This window comes from Sorex fumeus, unplaced genomic scaffold (genome assembly GCF_029834395.1).
Source record: "Sorex fumeus unplaced genomic scaffold, SorFum_2.1 ptg000047l, whole genome shotgun sequence".
NCBI classification, from domain to species: domain Eukaryota; kingdom Metazoa; phylum Chordata; class Mammalia; order Eulipotyphla; family Soricidae; genus Sorex; species Sorex fumeus.
In genome coordinates this window covers 37,565,312-37,581,420 of record NW_026606104.1, presented here as the reverse complement: position 1 = coordinate 37,581,420, position 16,109 = coordinate 37,565,312, and the positions used below count along the sequence as shown (strand labels likewise).

At 47.8% G+C, this 16,109-nt stretch overlaps 1 protein-coding gene across 1 annotated transcript; it reads left to right on the top strand.

Moving 5' to 3' along the window:
- Positions 1 to 6,956: 6,956 nt before the first annotated feature.
- MUL1 (mitochondrial E3 ubiquitin protein ligase 1) lies at positions 6,957 to 15,650 on the top strand. Its single transcript, XM_056122621.1, has 4 exons — positions 6,957 to 7,139; positions 11,051 to 11,138; positions 11,938 to 12,058; positions 14,000 to 15,650. Exons 1-4 carry the CDS (start codon positions 7,020 to 7,022, stop codon positions 14,727 to 14,729), a joined length of 1,059 nt encoding a protein of 352 aa, XP_055978596.1. The 5' UTR covers positions 6,957 to 7,019; the 3' UTR covers positions 14,730 to 15,650.
- Positions 15,651 to 16,109: the final 459 nt, after the last annotated feature.

Below are 16,109 nucleotides of genomic sequence, written 5' to 3'. Positions count from 1 at the left end.
CACATGCAATATGTATGAATCTAAAATTACTTTCTTTTTTCTTTCTTTTTTGGGGATACACCATGCAGTTCTCAAGGCTTACTCCTGGCTCTGTGCACAAAATCACTCCTGGAAGGACTTGGGGCACCATATGTGGTGCTGGGGATCAAATCTAGGTCAGTTGCATGCAAAGCAAATATCTTATACTATCTCTTATACTTATACTGCTTATACTATCTCTCCTACCCTCAAATACTTTTTCTGAGTGAAAATAGCCAAAGAGAGTGCATATGGCACAACTCTACTGGTCCATATAAACTTTTAGAAAGTGCAGACAAAGTGATAGTGATAGTTACCTGGGAGTATGGCAAGTGGGAGAGGAGAGAGAAAGTACCAAGGGGTGCTAGGAAACATTTTTTTAAAAGTTTTTTTTAATCGACTCAGTGAGATACATAGTCACAAAGTTGTTCATGATTGGGTTTCAGTCATATAATGTTCTAACACCCCTCACTTCATCAGCGTACACTAGAAAACATTTTGAGGTAACGAGTCTGTGCTGTTTCATGAGTGAATACATATGACAAAATCTGTCAAGTTGTACACTTTAAATCCATGCGTTGAATTATAGGTTAACAAAACCACTAAGAAAAAGAAACTGATAGTTCCTGACTCATGGCTTTGAGAAGCCTCAGCAAGCAGGGTAATGAGTTGTAATTAGAGGCTCACCCTTCTGTGTTCTGCACTGCTGGTGAGGCCCAGGCTCACCCTCCAGCCTCACAGATCTCTTTACCCTCCTCCCCAACCTGTTCCCTCCCCCATCCCTCCCCCTCTTTCCTCCCACTCCCCCTACCCCTTCCCCTTTCCCTTCTCCTTCTGTATTTGGACCACATTTGGCTATACTCAGGGTTTACTCCTGACTCTGATTTCAGAAACTACTTTGGGACAGTTCTTAGGGTGCAGGGGATCAAACTTGGGTCAGCTGTGTGAAAGATGAGCACCTTAACTTCTTTTTAAAAAAAATTTTATTGAATCACTCTGAGATAGTTACAAGCTTTCATGTTTGGGTTACAATCACACAAAGGTCAAACACCCATCCCTCCACCAGTGCACATTCCCCACCACCAATATCCCCGGTTTTCCCCTCCCCCTTTCCCACCCACCCCTGCCTCCCTGGCAGACATGATTCCCCATAAACTCGCTCTACTTTTGGGCATTATGGTTTGCAATACAGACCCTGAGAGGTTATCACGTTTGGTCCTTTATCTACTTTCTGAACACATCTCCCATCCCAACTGACTCCTCCAGCCATCTTTTTCGTAGTGATCCCTTCTCTATTCCAGCTGCCTTCTCCCCTTTGCTCATGAGGCAGGCTTCCAGCTATGGAGCAATCTATCTGTCCCGTGTTTCTACTATCCTTAGGTGTCAGCCTCATGTTATGTTGTTTTATACTCCACAAATGAGTGCAGTCCTTCTATGTCTGTCCCTCTCTTTCTGACTCATTTCACTTAGCATGATATTCTCCATGTCTATCCATTTATGAGCAAAGTTCATGACTTCATCTCTCCTGACAGCTGCATAATATTCCATTGTGTAGATGTACCAAAGTTTCATTAACCAGTTATCTGTTCTATGGCACTTGGGTTGTTTCCAGATTTTGGCTATTTTGAACAGGAGCACCTTAACTTCTGTACTGTATCTCCAGCCCTGGCATTTGCTTTTCACCAGGTCTCTCATCTTGCTCCTGGAAACTTTGACCAGTTTTTAAGAGGTCCAAAGAAAAGAGAGAGACAGAGAGAGAGAGACAGAGAGAGACAGAGACAGAGACAGAAAGAGACAGAGAGACTGAGAGACAGATGTAGGGTAACATTGCTTTGTCCTTCCACAAGAAGTTTAGGTTTATCTGGTTACACCCATTAATCTGGTTACACCCATTAATCTGGTTACACCCATTAATTTGGTTACACCCATCACAGTGCTCCAGAGGCACTTCCACTTCCATTGTGTTTACATGTAAACAGTCTTCCCTATGCTCTCCTTCCCACCCAGTTAATCAGCTTTCCCCTTAATCAGACTTTGTTAATTTGTAAGGTCAGTTTCCCAGAAACCTATGATTTTATATGTATGAGTGAAATATTGCCTTTCTCCTCTCCGTATGCCTTATGAACAGTTTACTTTAAAGTAATATCCTTTTTGTATAGATACAGGAAGACCGTTAACATTATGCTTTGTAACTTAGGATTTGATTGGCCTTGAATATTATTCACTCCCGGGCATCTGCTTTCTCGACTTAAGCCTCAGTTGCCCTTAGTTCCTAACACCCCAAAAGCAGGGTCCCGACGAGGGACTGAATGGACCCAGGGCAAGCGGTGAGCTACCCTGGCAGCAAAATGGGCCAGGCCAAAGTGCCACGATTCTTAACTATAAGTTAAGAGTTTGATCATAGACAAATGCTGTCATGATCCAAAGGTAACGACAAGACTAGGATCCTGCTAGGGGTGGGAAAGACTATCTGGCCTGAGCACCGTAGTCTGAGATCGAGATGGCCCTAGGAGAGCAATTCTATAAGTTTAAGATATTTCTTACTGTATCCATACAAAATGATTTATATTATATTCTTATATGCTTGTCGGACAAGGAGAGGAGAGGCACACCCATGGGATTCTGCTCTAGGGTGGGTCCTCCTGCTGAGGAAGGATCTGTCCTAGGAGCGGCCTTCCCTGAGGCTAAGATTTCTACCCCTATTGATTTCTACCCCTGTTGATTGTGACTGCACCTATGTGTAATTGTTCCCCCAATTCCTCTTGGAGAGAGATATAATGAGACTGTAGATGGGGCATAGGGGAGCAGAGACAGATGAGGAGAGAATCAGAATAAACTACGACTAATACCTACCAGCCTGGCCCTCATTCCTTCCTCCGCCTGACCATCGCCATAGACCTCCCCGGGTGGGAGAAGGGTGAGACTACCGAACGCGGGCGGCGGGAGAGATAGAGCCACCGCCACTGTGTGCTGTGCCCTTTTGTGTGAGTTTACACAGACAGAGAGACAGAGACAGAGAGTAGTTCACCATCCTGGGGTACTCCTCTAAGCCTACATTCTTTTATGAGGCTAGCAGCATCTGCAGGAATGGCTGATGGACTTCTGTGCAATTTTTTGTTCTCTTATTTTTCACAAACCACCAAACTATAATCTTCCAGATGTTTGCCCTGTCTTCTCTATCAGATTGTGCCCTAACATATTTCCTTCTTGCCATGGCTGCTGGGAAACTCACAAAGAAGGTGCCCAGCTGCAGTGAGAAATTTGTCCTACGTGCTTTGCTCTGCTCCCTCAAGCTGGCATTTGTTACTAGTTGATTTCTATATTAATTTGAAACATACAAGTTTTATTATATATTTCATTTCTGATATATGTCATTTCTGATTCTTATTACAGATAGGTGAGGTGTAAACCATAATAAGCCAAACGCACCCGCCTTACTAAATTCAGCAGATCAGGCGCATGCCCTACACTTTTTCCCTGTTCCTGAGAGAATACACGCATGAGATAAATGCTCATCTAAAATGTCTTGAATTCACTAGATAATTCCTAACCGTTACTGTGTTAGGGACCCTCTGAAGGGAAAATTCTAGCGACCCAAATGTCTTCTTCAGAAATAACCAATATCATCAGCTTTTTATGAATCTGGTAAAAATACATAAACATAGGAATTCATTCATTTTATGTAAAATTTTTTTAAATTAAATCACCTTGAGATACTCAGTTACAAAGTTGTTCATGATTGGGATTTAGTCATACAATGTTCAAACGCCTGTCCCTTCACCAGTGTACATTTCCCACCACCGATGTCTCCAGTTTCCCTCCTTCTAGCCCCCATGCCCAGTCTCCCTCTACAGTAGACATTTTTCTTCTTATTCTCTCTTGCACTCTCACTCCCTCTTTCCCTTTGGGCATTATGGTTTGCAATACAGGACTGAAAGGTTATCATGTATATCCCTTTACCTTTAAGTAAAACAATTATTATGGGTATGGAGATGTGTTCGCAGTGGTGATGACTGTGGTTTTGGTATACACAGTTATCTCACCTCACCATCAGCATCGTTCTTCATTTTCAATCAGGGGCGGGGGACCTTTTCTTCCTGGCAGCATTCATAGGCCTTACAATACAGATAGAAGGGCCACAATCATCTTAAATAAATGGAACCATACTCAATTTCCAACTTGCTTTATCAATTTACTATGCTCACATAGACATTTTTGAATTTAAATAATTGGATATAGAATATTTCAGTTGTGTTATTTGTTTACATTATTCTATTTGAACTATATTGAGCATGCTCAGTTGTTACTCCTGAGCTCAATCACAGAGGTTGCTCCCAGTGGTGCTAGAGGACCCTGTGGTACCAGGATAAACCTCTCTTGCATGCAAAGTGTGTGCTAAGCCTGTTGAACTTACTCCAGTCCCAATTTTAAAACCATGCTTAGGTGTCAGAGTGATAGCACAGCAGGTAAAGCATTTGCCTTGCACGTGGCTTACCCGAGTTAGATCCCTGGCATCCCATATGGTCTTCTGAGCAGCACCAGTAGTAATTCCTGAGTGCAGAACCAGGAATAACCTCTATCGCCAACTGTGACCCCAAAAGCCAATAAATAAATGAATAAATAAATAAATAAATAACACACCACAGGGTCGGGAGCAATAGTACAACAAGTAGGGCAAACATTTGCCTAGCATGTGGCCAACCTAAGTTCAATCCCTGGTACCCCCATATTGTCCCCTGAGCCTTCCAGGAGTGATCCCTGAGCACAGCCAGGTGTAGTCCAAACCATCCCTCCTTCCAAATGCTATAATAAATAGTCTTCTATATTTGTCAAAATTCATGTAGGAAAAATTTCTAGAAATTGTATTGCTAGGTTAATGGGAATTAGATTGCTAGGTTAATGGGTATGGTCATTTGATCAGGTTTGCTTTTCACAAATAATATCCAATTTCCACTTATGAACATTATATAGGAGTCTCTGTACCTATACTTTTGCTAACTCAGTATGTCATCAAGCTTTTTTTCAGTGAAGCAAAATAGTCTGGGTGGAGGAGAGAACAGAGAGTTCTCCCGAGAGGGTAAAGGCAGAGGAGAAAAAAAGAAAGACACATGCTCAAGAGAGAACATGCACTTGGAAGAAAAAGTTGTATTATCAAACTTTTAACAGATATGATTAAAAAGGTAGATTTCATTTGAAATACATGTGTATGACAAATTAATCATCATTGATATCTGGTAATGTTGGCAATTGGACCTTCTCACTCCATGTTCATTGAAAGTAGTTCTTGTTTGACCCTAAGCATATTTAGGCAATGGGGTGGGAAAATATCCTGGCTATTTGGCTGCTTTATTTGATATATGTTTTTCCTTTTGGGTTCACACCCAGGAATGCTCCAGGGACTATGCAGTGCTGGGTTGGGGATGGAATCTGGGACTTCTACATATTTCAAAGCTAGCCCTTTGAGCTAGCTCCTTGGCCCTAATAGATTTAAATTTTGTGGAGCAATATACAGTTTTTAGATACATTTTTGTATGCCTTGATGTTGTCGGGTGGGTCTAGTGTTATATTTTCAAGAATTTAAAGCACACTCTTGTTAGAGTTAGTCTGAGGAATACATATGCTTTGTAAAGATTTAGGATATCTCTTGATTATTTGAGGTTACCATAAAGGTCAAAAATCTCTGAAGGACCACATGTATTTGCAGCCTCTTACCATCCCTTTTCTTGGGGGTGCTCCCAAGTGGTGATGAAAGAAGGGGCCTGACCCCACGCTGCCATTCCAGCGATACATTGAGAGGACCCAAGGATACAGTGCTACTTCACCCTGGCATCAACTGGGAAGGCATGTACCTTAGGTATCCTCAGCCCCTGTTCTTCTTTATTTTTTGCCAAATATACTTATAAAATTTTTATCTCTAAAGTTTTTATTTTTTTGGGCTAGAGCAATAGCACAGCAGGTAGGGCGTTTGCCTTACACACGGTCAACCCAGGTTCGATTCCCAGCATCCCATATGGTCCCCCCGAGCACTGCCAGGGGTAATTCCTGAGCGTAGAGCCAGGAGTAACCCCTGTGCATCGCTGGGTGTGACCCAAAAAGCAAATAAATAAACAAATAAATAAAAATAAAGTTTTTGTTTTAAAACCTTTTTTTTTTTTAAATCCAAAGCACCTATTTGATTTAATCTATCACTTTCAACTGGGTAATTCTGAGCTCGATGTTTAAAAGCCCAGCCTGAGATTAGTTTTCTCATCTGTATCTGTTCTCCAACAGTTCAGAGTTTTAAAAGGGACAATGTCTGTAAAACTTTTTTGTTGCAGTACCTGGCACACCGTACTCAATAAATGTAGCTGTAGCTATTAGCTAATATGCAGCAAGCTGTTATAGGCGGTGATGGCAGGTTAACAGGGGCTAGTTCAGCGGTAAAATCATCCTTCTAGCAGCCGAGGCCGAGGACTCCAGCGTCTGGTAAATTCCTCTCAAATTAGCAGGTGACTGAGCACACAACTTCTAATGAGCTAAGTTAGCAGGGTAACTGAGTCCACAACTTCCAAGCTCTTGGCCTTGACATTTCTTTCTATTAAAGGCACTTTTAAATATATAGAGATAGCAATTCCCTCCTTTCCTCCCAATCTCAGTGGTGGGGGACACCAACCCACCCAACAACCCGGGGAGACCGGTGGCCCGAGCGCCGCTTGTAATGAAAGCTAGAGAGCCACGAGCTGCCAGACCTCCCCAGGGCCCACGAGGAGGACCACCACCTCCCTGGCAACGAGACTTCCGGTGTGCTAGGCTTCCCCGCCCCGGCCCCGCCCGGCTTCCGGTTCCGGTTGCGTCATCGCCTGGCGTCCGCGGCGGACTTCCGGGGAGAGCCGCCGTGGGGCGGGGCGGGGCGGGGTGGGGGTGTGCGGTTGGGCCGGGGCGGGCCGGAGTAGAGAGACGAAGGGTGGGATCCGGGAGTCGGGCGTCGGCGTCCCGGGCGGCAGCACGCGCTCGGCGCAGGCATGGAGAGCGGAGGGCGGCCGTCGCTGGGCCAGTTCATCCTTCTGGGCACCAGCTCCGTCGTCACCGCCGTCCTCTACTCCGTGTACCGGCAGAAGGCCCAGGTCGCCCAGGAGCTCAAGGTCAGTGCCGGAGCCCACGGGTGGTCTCGCCCCGGCCCGGCCCCGGGGAGCCCGCGGTCCGCGCCCGGCCGCGCCGCCCCGGGAACGTGTCCCGGAGAGGAAACGGGCCCGAAGAGCTGTCCAGGGCCAGTGAGCGGAAGTGGGAATTCGGGCCTCCACAGCTGACCGCTTCCCTCCCCCACTTTGCTTCGGTCTCCCCCCCCGTACTCCGAAGGGATCTAGGATTTTTTTTGTCTTTTGATCTGGCAGATAGTATCGCGTGGAGAGCAGAGAAACGAAGCCCCTGCCCCGCGTGGAGATTCTCTCGCAGCCCAGCCGGCTGGGCAGCAGCTGACTTGGCCGACTGGGCTGCGAGCGCCCAGCAGCGCCGTGGGGGAGAGGGGGGCGGGAGGCGGGCGCAGGGCCAGGGGCTTGCAGGGGTCGTTTGGTCCCAGGGAGGAGATGTCGGGGGTCGCTTCAGGGCTGTCCAGGGCGTGCGGGCAGCGCAGAAACCCAGAACCCCCGTTCCCGAAACCGCCCGGCTCCAGCTTCCTCCCGACGCTACCCTGGGACAGTTAAGAGTTATTTCAAAAACAAAACAAAACAAAACAAAACAAAAAAGCTCTCCCCAGCTGGCTTTAACAGCAGACCCCAACACATTCTCGTCATGGTTTTTTCTTTTTTTCTTTTTTTCATTGCTCATGGAAAATTATGAACGTAGGTCCAAACGACAGTTGCCTCTAGCTTCTCAGACTGGAAGTTCAGACCCGGTGGGTCTTAAGAGTGAGTCCATCTGGAACTTAAACTTGGTTCTTTGGTTCCAAGTGTGTGGGCTTTCCATTCCGATTGACCACATTTGGACCTTTTTGCATTCTTCTCACTGAGCAGCTGACAATTGTGGGTACACGCAGTGAAGTGTGAGTTTGTTTTGGACTGTCAGGTTAATCTAACAGCTTGGCTTGACATTTGAAAGCCAGATTCCTAAACTTCACCAACTTCTTTCCTCTCCTCGTTTTCGCTAAGGTCTTAGAAATCTGTGAAATCCTTGCTGTGAGTGGGACATTGGGAGTCCAGAATGAACCAAGTTATCAGGCAGTTGAATTTGGGGTGAGAGTGGCACCCTTGTGAGATTCCAGCTGTCCTTGTTGGTGTTTCCCTAATAAATGAGCCACTCCCTAAGCGACAGACTGTGAATGTAACTGGTTCTTCACCAACACTTGGTGATTCTAAGAGTCAGGAATCAACTGGTTACAATGAGGAATTTTTTGAAAGCAGTCAACTTTCTAGACCCATCTTTAGATGACCTTAAAAACTTTGAGTGGGCAGAGAACTGAGGCTGAGTGCATGCTTTGCATATGGGAGGCCTGGTTTAATCTCTGGCACCCCGTGGTCCTCTGAGCATTGCTGCGAGAGACCCCCTGGCACAGAGCTGAGAGGAGCTCCCAGCACCACCTTACTGGGCGGGCACACACACACGCGCCCTGTGATGCCGATTTGACACACACACACACACACAAACACACACACACCTGATGCCAATTTCACACACATACACACCTCTCTGATGCTGACACCACCCCTCTGTTGCTGGTTTCTCACACACACACACACACACCTGATGCTGATTTCACACACACACCCCTGATGCCAGTTTCTCTCTCTCTCTCTCTCTCTCACACACACACACACACACACACACACACACACACACACACAGAGCATTGCCAGGTGAAGCTCTGCAGGCATGGGTGATGATGACTCCCCAAACACCATAGGCGTGGTTGGAGGTTATCCCAAGCACCACAGGGCCGAAGCAGTGCGTCATCCTGGGTCTTAGCACTGACTTGCTGCAGACTGGGCCCCTCCCTGAAGACCTCTTGGGAGGCTCCCCCCACAGCACTCCCACCTCCCTCCACCACCACTATTCGCTAAGGTTTTACTTCTCTGACTTTTGAATTTCTTGAATCTGACACTTACATCGAATTGCCTGAAATCAAAATAGGTTCATTGAAGTTTGACTCAACCCCACATCTTTTCTGACTACCTTTCCCTACTTCTGCTTTTAAAATGGCTTTCCTGTGGTGGATACTTTATGTGATTTAGGCATATTATTTCATTTCTTTGTGCCTTGGTTCCTTACTCTGTAATTGGGAATGAATAACATCTACTCTATAAGGATGGCTTATGCATTTAAAATGCCAGCTTAGCGTAGTGCCTGGTATGTGGTCTATCCAAGTGCTTATTTATTCTCAGATTTATTGAGGGAGTGCTGTGTGTCAGATTCTGTTCTAGGCGCTAGGGGGCAGCAGTGAACAAGACCTAGCCCACCTAGATTTTTTTTTCCCACCTAGAGTTTTGAAAATAATTTTTGAGACACCATCCCCAGGATTCAACACAGGTATTTTGCAGTCATGACATGTGTCACAGCCCTTTCCTCCCACACCTCCAGAGTTTAATGGTCTGTGGGAGGGAGACCGAGTAAGTAAACTCTTTAAGTATTAGTTGTCATAGCTGTTGTTCGTTCTTCACTGTGCAGGATGCTAGTGAATCTGTGTTGATTGTGCTCCTCCCTTTGTATGTATCTGGTACCTTATTTCTTCAGGGGGTACTTACTGGGCATTCTTTTTTTTTCCATTTTTGGGTCACACCCAGCGATGCTCAGGGGTAACTCCTGGCTCGGCACTCAGGAATTACTCCTGGCGGTGCTCAGGGAACCATATGGGATGCTGGGAATCGAACCCGGGTCGGCCACGTGCAAGGCAAGCGCCCTACCCACTGTGCTATCACTCCAGCCCTTTACTGGGCATTCTTGAGATTGTCAAGATGGTCAAGATGGTCGGCCAGAGATACAGTGCAAGGTTGTCTTGCATGCATCTGACCCAGGTTCAATTCCTGGTTACTACATCACCTGTAGCGATTCGTGTGCAGATTGGGGAGTAGCCCCTGAGTACAGGTAAGTGTGGCCCAAAACAAAAGATTTGTAGGTAGAAGTGTTCTGAAAAAGGGCACTGTCCTTCACCCCTGTGTTCATAATGCCCAGCACAGTGCCTGACTTGTAGATGAACAGGAAGTGTTTGCTGATTTTATTAAGTGTTCTCTTGTTTTCATGCAGCCGATTGGAAACTGAATCGGAAGGGCTGGGAAGCCAGGGACTGTTAGAGGGAGCTTGCGACAGTCTCCAGGGCTCACTTGGTTCTAAGGGGGGAGAATAAGTAGAATAATGTTTGATTCCATTTAACAGAGATTTGCCCTATAGAGCAGAGAGATCCCTTTTTGCTTGCTGGAGGCCTGGGTTTGATCCCCACCTGCCTCGTAGTGCATGTGTTGATGAATTCATGGTGATAAGTAGCTGGTGTTTCACTCCTCCTATCCAGCAGGCAATAATCCGGATGCTTTCCACATAAACCCTTTGTATGCATGACTTTGTATTGTCAAGAAGAGGTTAAGTTATACTAAGTCTTTGATACAACATTGGCTAGTATCTCCAGGATTTTTTTTTAAGTGAAACAAGGTTGTTTTTATTGACTTAAACTTGCTTAGAAAGATGTAAGCAGGAAGAAAGAGGGGAAATGTGTTCAAGAGAGAACACAGGCTTCTCCAGAGTGGAAGTAAGCAAAGATACCTAGAAACAAGCAAGAGAGATCATGCTTAAAGGAAAACATGGGCTTGAAGAGCTGTTTTCTTTAGCAGGACAAGGTGTTTATGTTTCAGTTAACTGGAGAATGTACATGGTATCCCCTGATTTTATATGAAAGAGAGCAAGGTGCTATCACTGCCTTTTATATGGAAACTTCTAGACACAGCCTTGGAATCTGCTATCCCATCTTCCTCTTCCTGCCAGATTTCTTTATTCTATCAATGTGAGAAAAGTAGTGGTCTTTCCCTTTAGATTTGATTGAATATGTCAGTAATCAGAAGTTGTTTGCTTTCAGGGAGCTAAAAGAATCCACTTGGGTGAAGATTTAAAGAGCATTCTTTCAGAAGCGCCAGGAAAATGTGTGCCTTATGCTGTTATTGAAGGTATGTTTGAATATTGATAAAATAAAAAATTATTCTCTTCTAAATTTTGATAACGATCATCTTGATCATCTTCTGAAGGGGCTAAAGAGATAATACAGCAGGTAAAGCAATTGCCTTACATGTTGACCTGGGTTCTATCCCTGGCATCCCATATGTTTCCCCAAACCTTGCTGGGAGTGATACCTGAGTGCCAGGCAGGAGTAAGTCCTGAGCACCACTGGATGTGGTTCAAAAAACAACAACAAAAGAACCTGAAGCCTTGGGACAAAGGATTAGAACTAGAGGTCAGAGAGTCCCATGTTATTACTATATGATCTTTGGGGAAATTGCCCCATCTGTTCACCCATCTCTAAAATTCCTATTTTACAGGTCGTTGTAAAACTGGGATGATGTGGTCCATGTAAAGTGCCTGGCATAGTGCTCACAAAACGCAGAGTGATAATGTCACAGAAGTAACTAAACTACAAAAAAAGAAAAGAAAAAGAAAAACCCCACAAAAAAAAAAATCCAGAGAGATAATACAGTAGATAGGACACTTGCTTTGCACATGGCCTACCGGATTCTACCCCTGGCACCTCATATAACCCCATATGTAACTCCAAGAGCCTCCAGGAGTGATCCCTAAGCACCCTCCAGTATAGCCCCTCCCCCCAAAGAAAACAAAATAAAAACAAAACCAGAGGTAAACTAACCCAAACCAAAGTAAAAAGATACTTTTTCCCAAAAACTAAAATTTAAACTACTTTAAATGACAGTGCCGAATTGTTATTCAGAGTTCCAATGATTTATTTCCATTCAGGAGCTGTTAGATCTGTTAAAGAAACTCTTAACAGCCAGTTTGTGGAAAATTGCAAGGGGGTGATTCAGAGGCTGACGCTTCAGGAACACAAGATGGTGTGGAATCGAACAACCCACCTTTGGTACGTATTGGCCCCAAACCTCACACATGATCCTTTTAGATGCTGAGTCTTGCATACGGTTTCCTTGGCTTCCTTTCTCCCGAGACTGGGAGGAGACCAGTCCCCTAATGCTAACAAGATTCTTGTGTGTGATCTGAGTTGCTCTGCATCTGACTCAGATCTTGGGCTTCATTACAGACCCACTAAACTGAGAGTCCCCAGCTTGGGGGCAGAATCTGTCCATACTTGTTCACTAAAGTTTGAGAATTGTGGCCTGGATTAATAATTTGGTATTTATTAGTTTGGTGCCATGTTGTAGAGATACCATCTTTTTATCTAGTAGAGTTGAAACCTTCTCATTGGCCAGCCGCGCCCATTTTCTCTTCCTGCAGCACTGGCCACCATTGCTCTATTTTGTTTCTGTGAATCTGCTATTTTCAGTGCCTTCTGCTTATGCAGAATGACACAGTTTTTATCCATCGCTGATGGCCTTTGTCTCATCTGGCAGGAGTTCCTTTTTCATGAATGAGGAATATTCCATGTACATGTAAGTCAGATCTCAGTTTTCTTTTCTTCATCTGTTGGTGAACACTGGTTGCTCCCGTGTCATGGCTGTGGGGAGGAAGTCTGCAGTGAGCCCAGGCTGCAGGTTTCCCGAGCTGTCTAAAAGTGGAGTGTTCCTAGGAAGCTTTTTGCAAACCAAAATATGATGGTGCAGCTGCCAATAACGAATGAGGGGAAATTTTGAGCATTCCCAGACCCAAGAAGTTCCCCGCCACCTTATACCAAAAAGCGCAGCAAACGTAGGTACAGTGTAATAACGCTCATGTGCAGTAGGTGCAGGAATGACAGGATGTGCCTTCTCTGGAGCCTGTTGGGTCTCTAGGCACTGCCACAAAGTAAATACGACACTGAGGAGAGTCGTTCTTCTGTTTCCTTGTGCATGCTAAGGTCACATTTGCACTGTAGAATGCTTACCGGAGTCTGTTCTGTGTGCAGTAGCACTGTCTTGAAGCACAGTGATTTAAAATACTTTAGATTTTGTGGTGCGGGGGAGATACCCAGTGGTCAGAGGTCCTTGCTTTGCATGCAGTGGGGCTAAGTTTGAACCCTAGCACCACGTGACTCCCTGATTATTCCTGGGGTGGCCTTGGTGATCCTTGGTATTGCAAGACCCAAGTAGCTCTGCGTCCTGGGGCCTTAGCATTAAACTATCCAACATGGCTGGGCAAGTGTGTGTGGGACTGGCCCCTGGGCTCCGGAGCACTGCTTTGAGCCTCCTTCCTCCAACCACTCCTCTCCCCAAGACTTGATTGCTAAAAATATATTATTATCTGAGCTTTTGATAAGCCGTAATCTGTTTTTGCTGTTAGAGGGCCTTGTAAAAGGAAAATTTTTGCAGCTTCTACAAAGAGCAGGAGAGTAGATTGCCAAGAGGTGCACCTTCAGGTTCTTGGAAGGAGCATGGGGGCCACTCCGCTCAGGGCATGTGCTGCATCCAGGGCACTGCAAAACTAACGCTGAGTGCTTTTGGTTTCTTCCCTTTCATCATAAAAGCAGAAGCCCCTTTGCATCTATCTTAGTAAGTGAAGGAAGGTGGGTCTTTTATGAAAGTGAAGTTGAGTGAATGGGACTTTGCAAAGGCGGGGGGCCCTGCCTACAGCTCTCTTGATTGCAGACGACAGGTTCTGGATGCTGCCCAGAAGTGGGATTGTGGTCATTCTATTTTTAACTTTCTGTGGCATGGCGTCTTCTTTTTAAAGTGGCAAAGGAAACCAAAGGGTAGGGGCTGGCTGTGATGCCTCATTGCCCCTGGCCGTGCGTGAGAATCTGCATTTCCATGTGCCGGAACCCCATATTTCCCGTGTGTGCTTCCCGTCACTTCACGCTTGATGCCCTCGCCTCTGCCCAGGTCTGAGGTGCGGGCTGCCCGGGTTTACCTGAGTTCTCTTCCCGTTGTAGGAATGACTGTTCGAAGATCATTCACCAGAGAACCAACACAGTGCCCTTTGACCTGGTGCCCTACGAAGATGGAGTGGGCATGTCCGTGCGCGTGCTCAAGCCCCTCGACTCGCTGGATCTGGGCCTGGAAACTGTGTACGAGAAGTTCCACCCCTCCATCCAGTCCTTCACCGATGTCATCGGCCACTACATCAGCGGAGAGAGACCCAAGGGCATCCAGGAGACAGAGGAGATGCTGAAGGTGGGGGCCACCCTCACGGGGGTGGGCGAGCTGGTGCTGGACAACAACTCCGTCCGCCTGCAGCCCCCCAAGCAGGGCATGCAGTACTACCTCAGCAGCCAGGACTTCGACAGCCTGCTGCAGAAGCAGGAGTCCAGCGTCCGCCTCTGGAAGGTCCTCACCCTGGGCTTCGGCCTCGCCACCTGCGCCGTCCTCTTCTTCATCCTCCGGAAGCAGTACCTGCAGCGGCAGGAGCGCCTGCGCCTCAAGCAGATGGAGGAGGAGTTCCGGGAGCACGAGGCCCAGCTGCTGAGCCGGGCAGCGCCCGAGGAGCGGGAGAGTCTGAAGAGCGCCTGTGTCGTGTGCCTGAGCAACTTCAAGGCCTGTGTCTTCCTGGAGTGCGGGCACGTCTGCTCCTGCGCCGAGTGCTACCGTGCCCTGCCGGAGCCCAAGCGCTGCCCTATCTGCAGGCAGGACATCACCCGGGTCGTCCCCTTGTACAACAGCTAACGGCTGGACACAGCAGGGAGCCCCCACCCTCCTCCCAGGGCCGGGGGGTCCAGGCCTTTAGAACAGCAGTTGGGGCAGCTGCTCTGTCCAGGGGTGGGGGGACACCCAGACCTCGGGCCTCCACCAGCAAGATGCTGCCTTTCTAACCTCAGGCACCCCGGGCAGTGGGGGGTGGCCCCCAGGCGGGCCTGTGACGGAGTGTACCTGCTTCCTCGCTGGAGCCCCAGCGCCTCCATGTTTCTGGGCCCGTGTGGTCTGCCCTCCCAGAGATTGGTGTGTTTCTGCAGCCTTGACCTTGCAAGTGATTGCCAACCCTGTCCCGAGGGGCTCTGGGACTCTGCCATCGTCTTTAGGAAAACAGGGTCAGGCTGGACGTGTTCTTTGCAGCCTTCCCCGCCAGCTTACTTCCTCCATGTGCACGCCTGCAGAGGGTGTTCCCACCAGCCGTGTGAAGAGCGTCTCCGGGGCCAGTGGGATCGGGGGTGCTGTAATGGCCTGCTGTGTTTGGCCGACGGGAGCGGAGGCTTCAGAACATACCCTGGCCTGAATCGAACTCCTGCGCCCGAGCTGAGGCCCTCTGGGTTTCCCTGCCTAAGGGGAGCCAGAAAGGCTAGTGGCAGCGGCGGTCCTGGATCCCCGCTCTGCCGCCCTGCACCTTGTATTCCGCTTCTCTAGGCAGCCCATGTCTGAGCAATGGGCCTGCCTAAGGAGCCTATGGGTGTCGGTGCGTCCCTGACCAGTCACCCGCACTGTCCTGGAGTTGGAGCATGGAGTGGACAGATCTCCCAGCCTCTGAGCACCCTGTGGACGCGTGCACACACCACTGAGCGCCCCAGCTTCAGCACTTCGTCCCCATCCTGGGTGGGGGCTGTCACCGTTCTATGCTGTGTCAGCACTCAGAGCACAAATAAAGAATGTCACAGCCAAGTTGTAGCCTGGTGCTGGGTCAGCCTGAGCTGGGTTTTGGCCAAAGCGGCCTGCGGTAGAATCGCCGTCCCCTAGCTGTGACGTGTCTTTCCTCTGCCGTGCAACTTGTTGAGGCCCGGCCTCCAGGGGAGGCAGCCCATGCGGGGCCTGACTGAGACTGGTTCTGGCAGTGTCCACCGTCCTAGGGATTCTCTGTGGAGAGGGGAGGGTGGGGAGCCCTCAGTGAGTATCAGTCTTGGTTTCAGAGTGAGGTGATGCCAGGTGGCTCCTTCCAGACAGGAAGTAGACCTGCTTTGCAGGCTGTTTTCAAAACTCTAGATTCAACTGCAGGGTGTTTGGAAGGCTCCAGATTCTTCTTGCCAGGCAGTGCGCCTGGGAACACCCCACAGATAACTTGCCCCTTTGGTTAGTGGAGGAGGCAGCCTGTGGAGGACCAGGAGATGAGCACCCTCC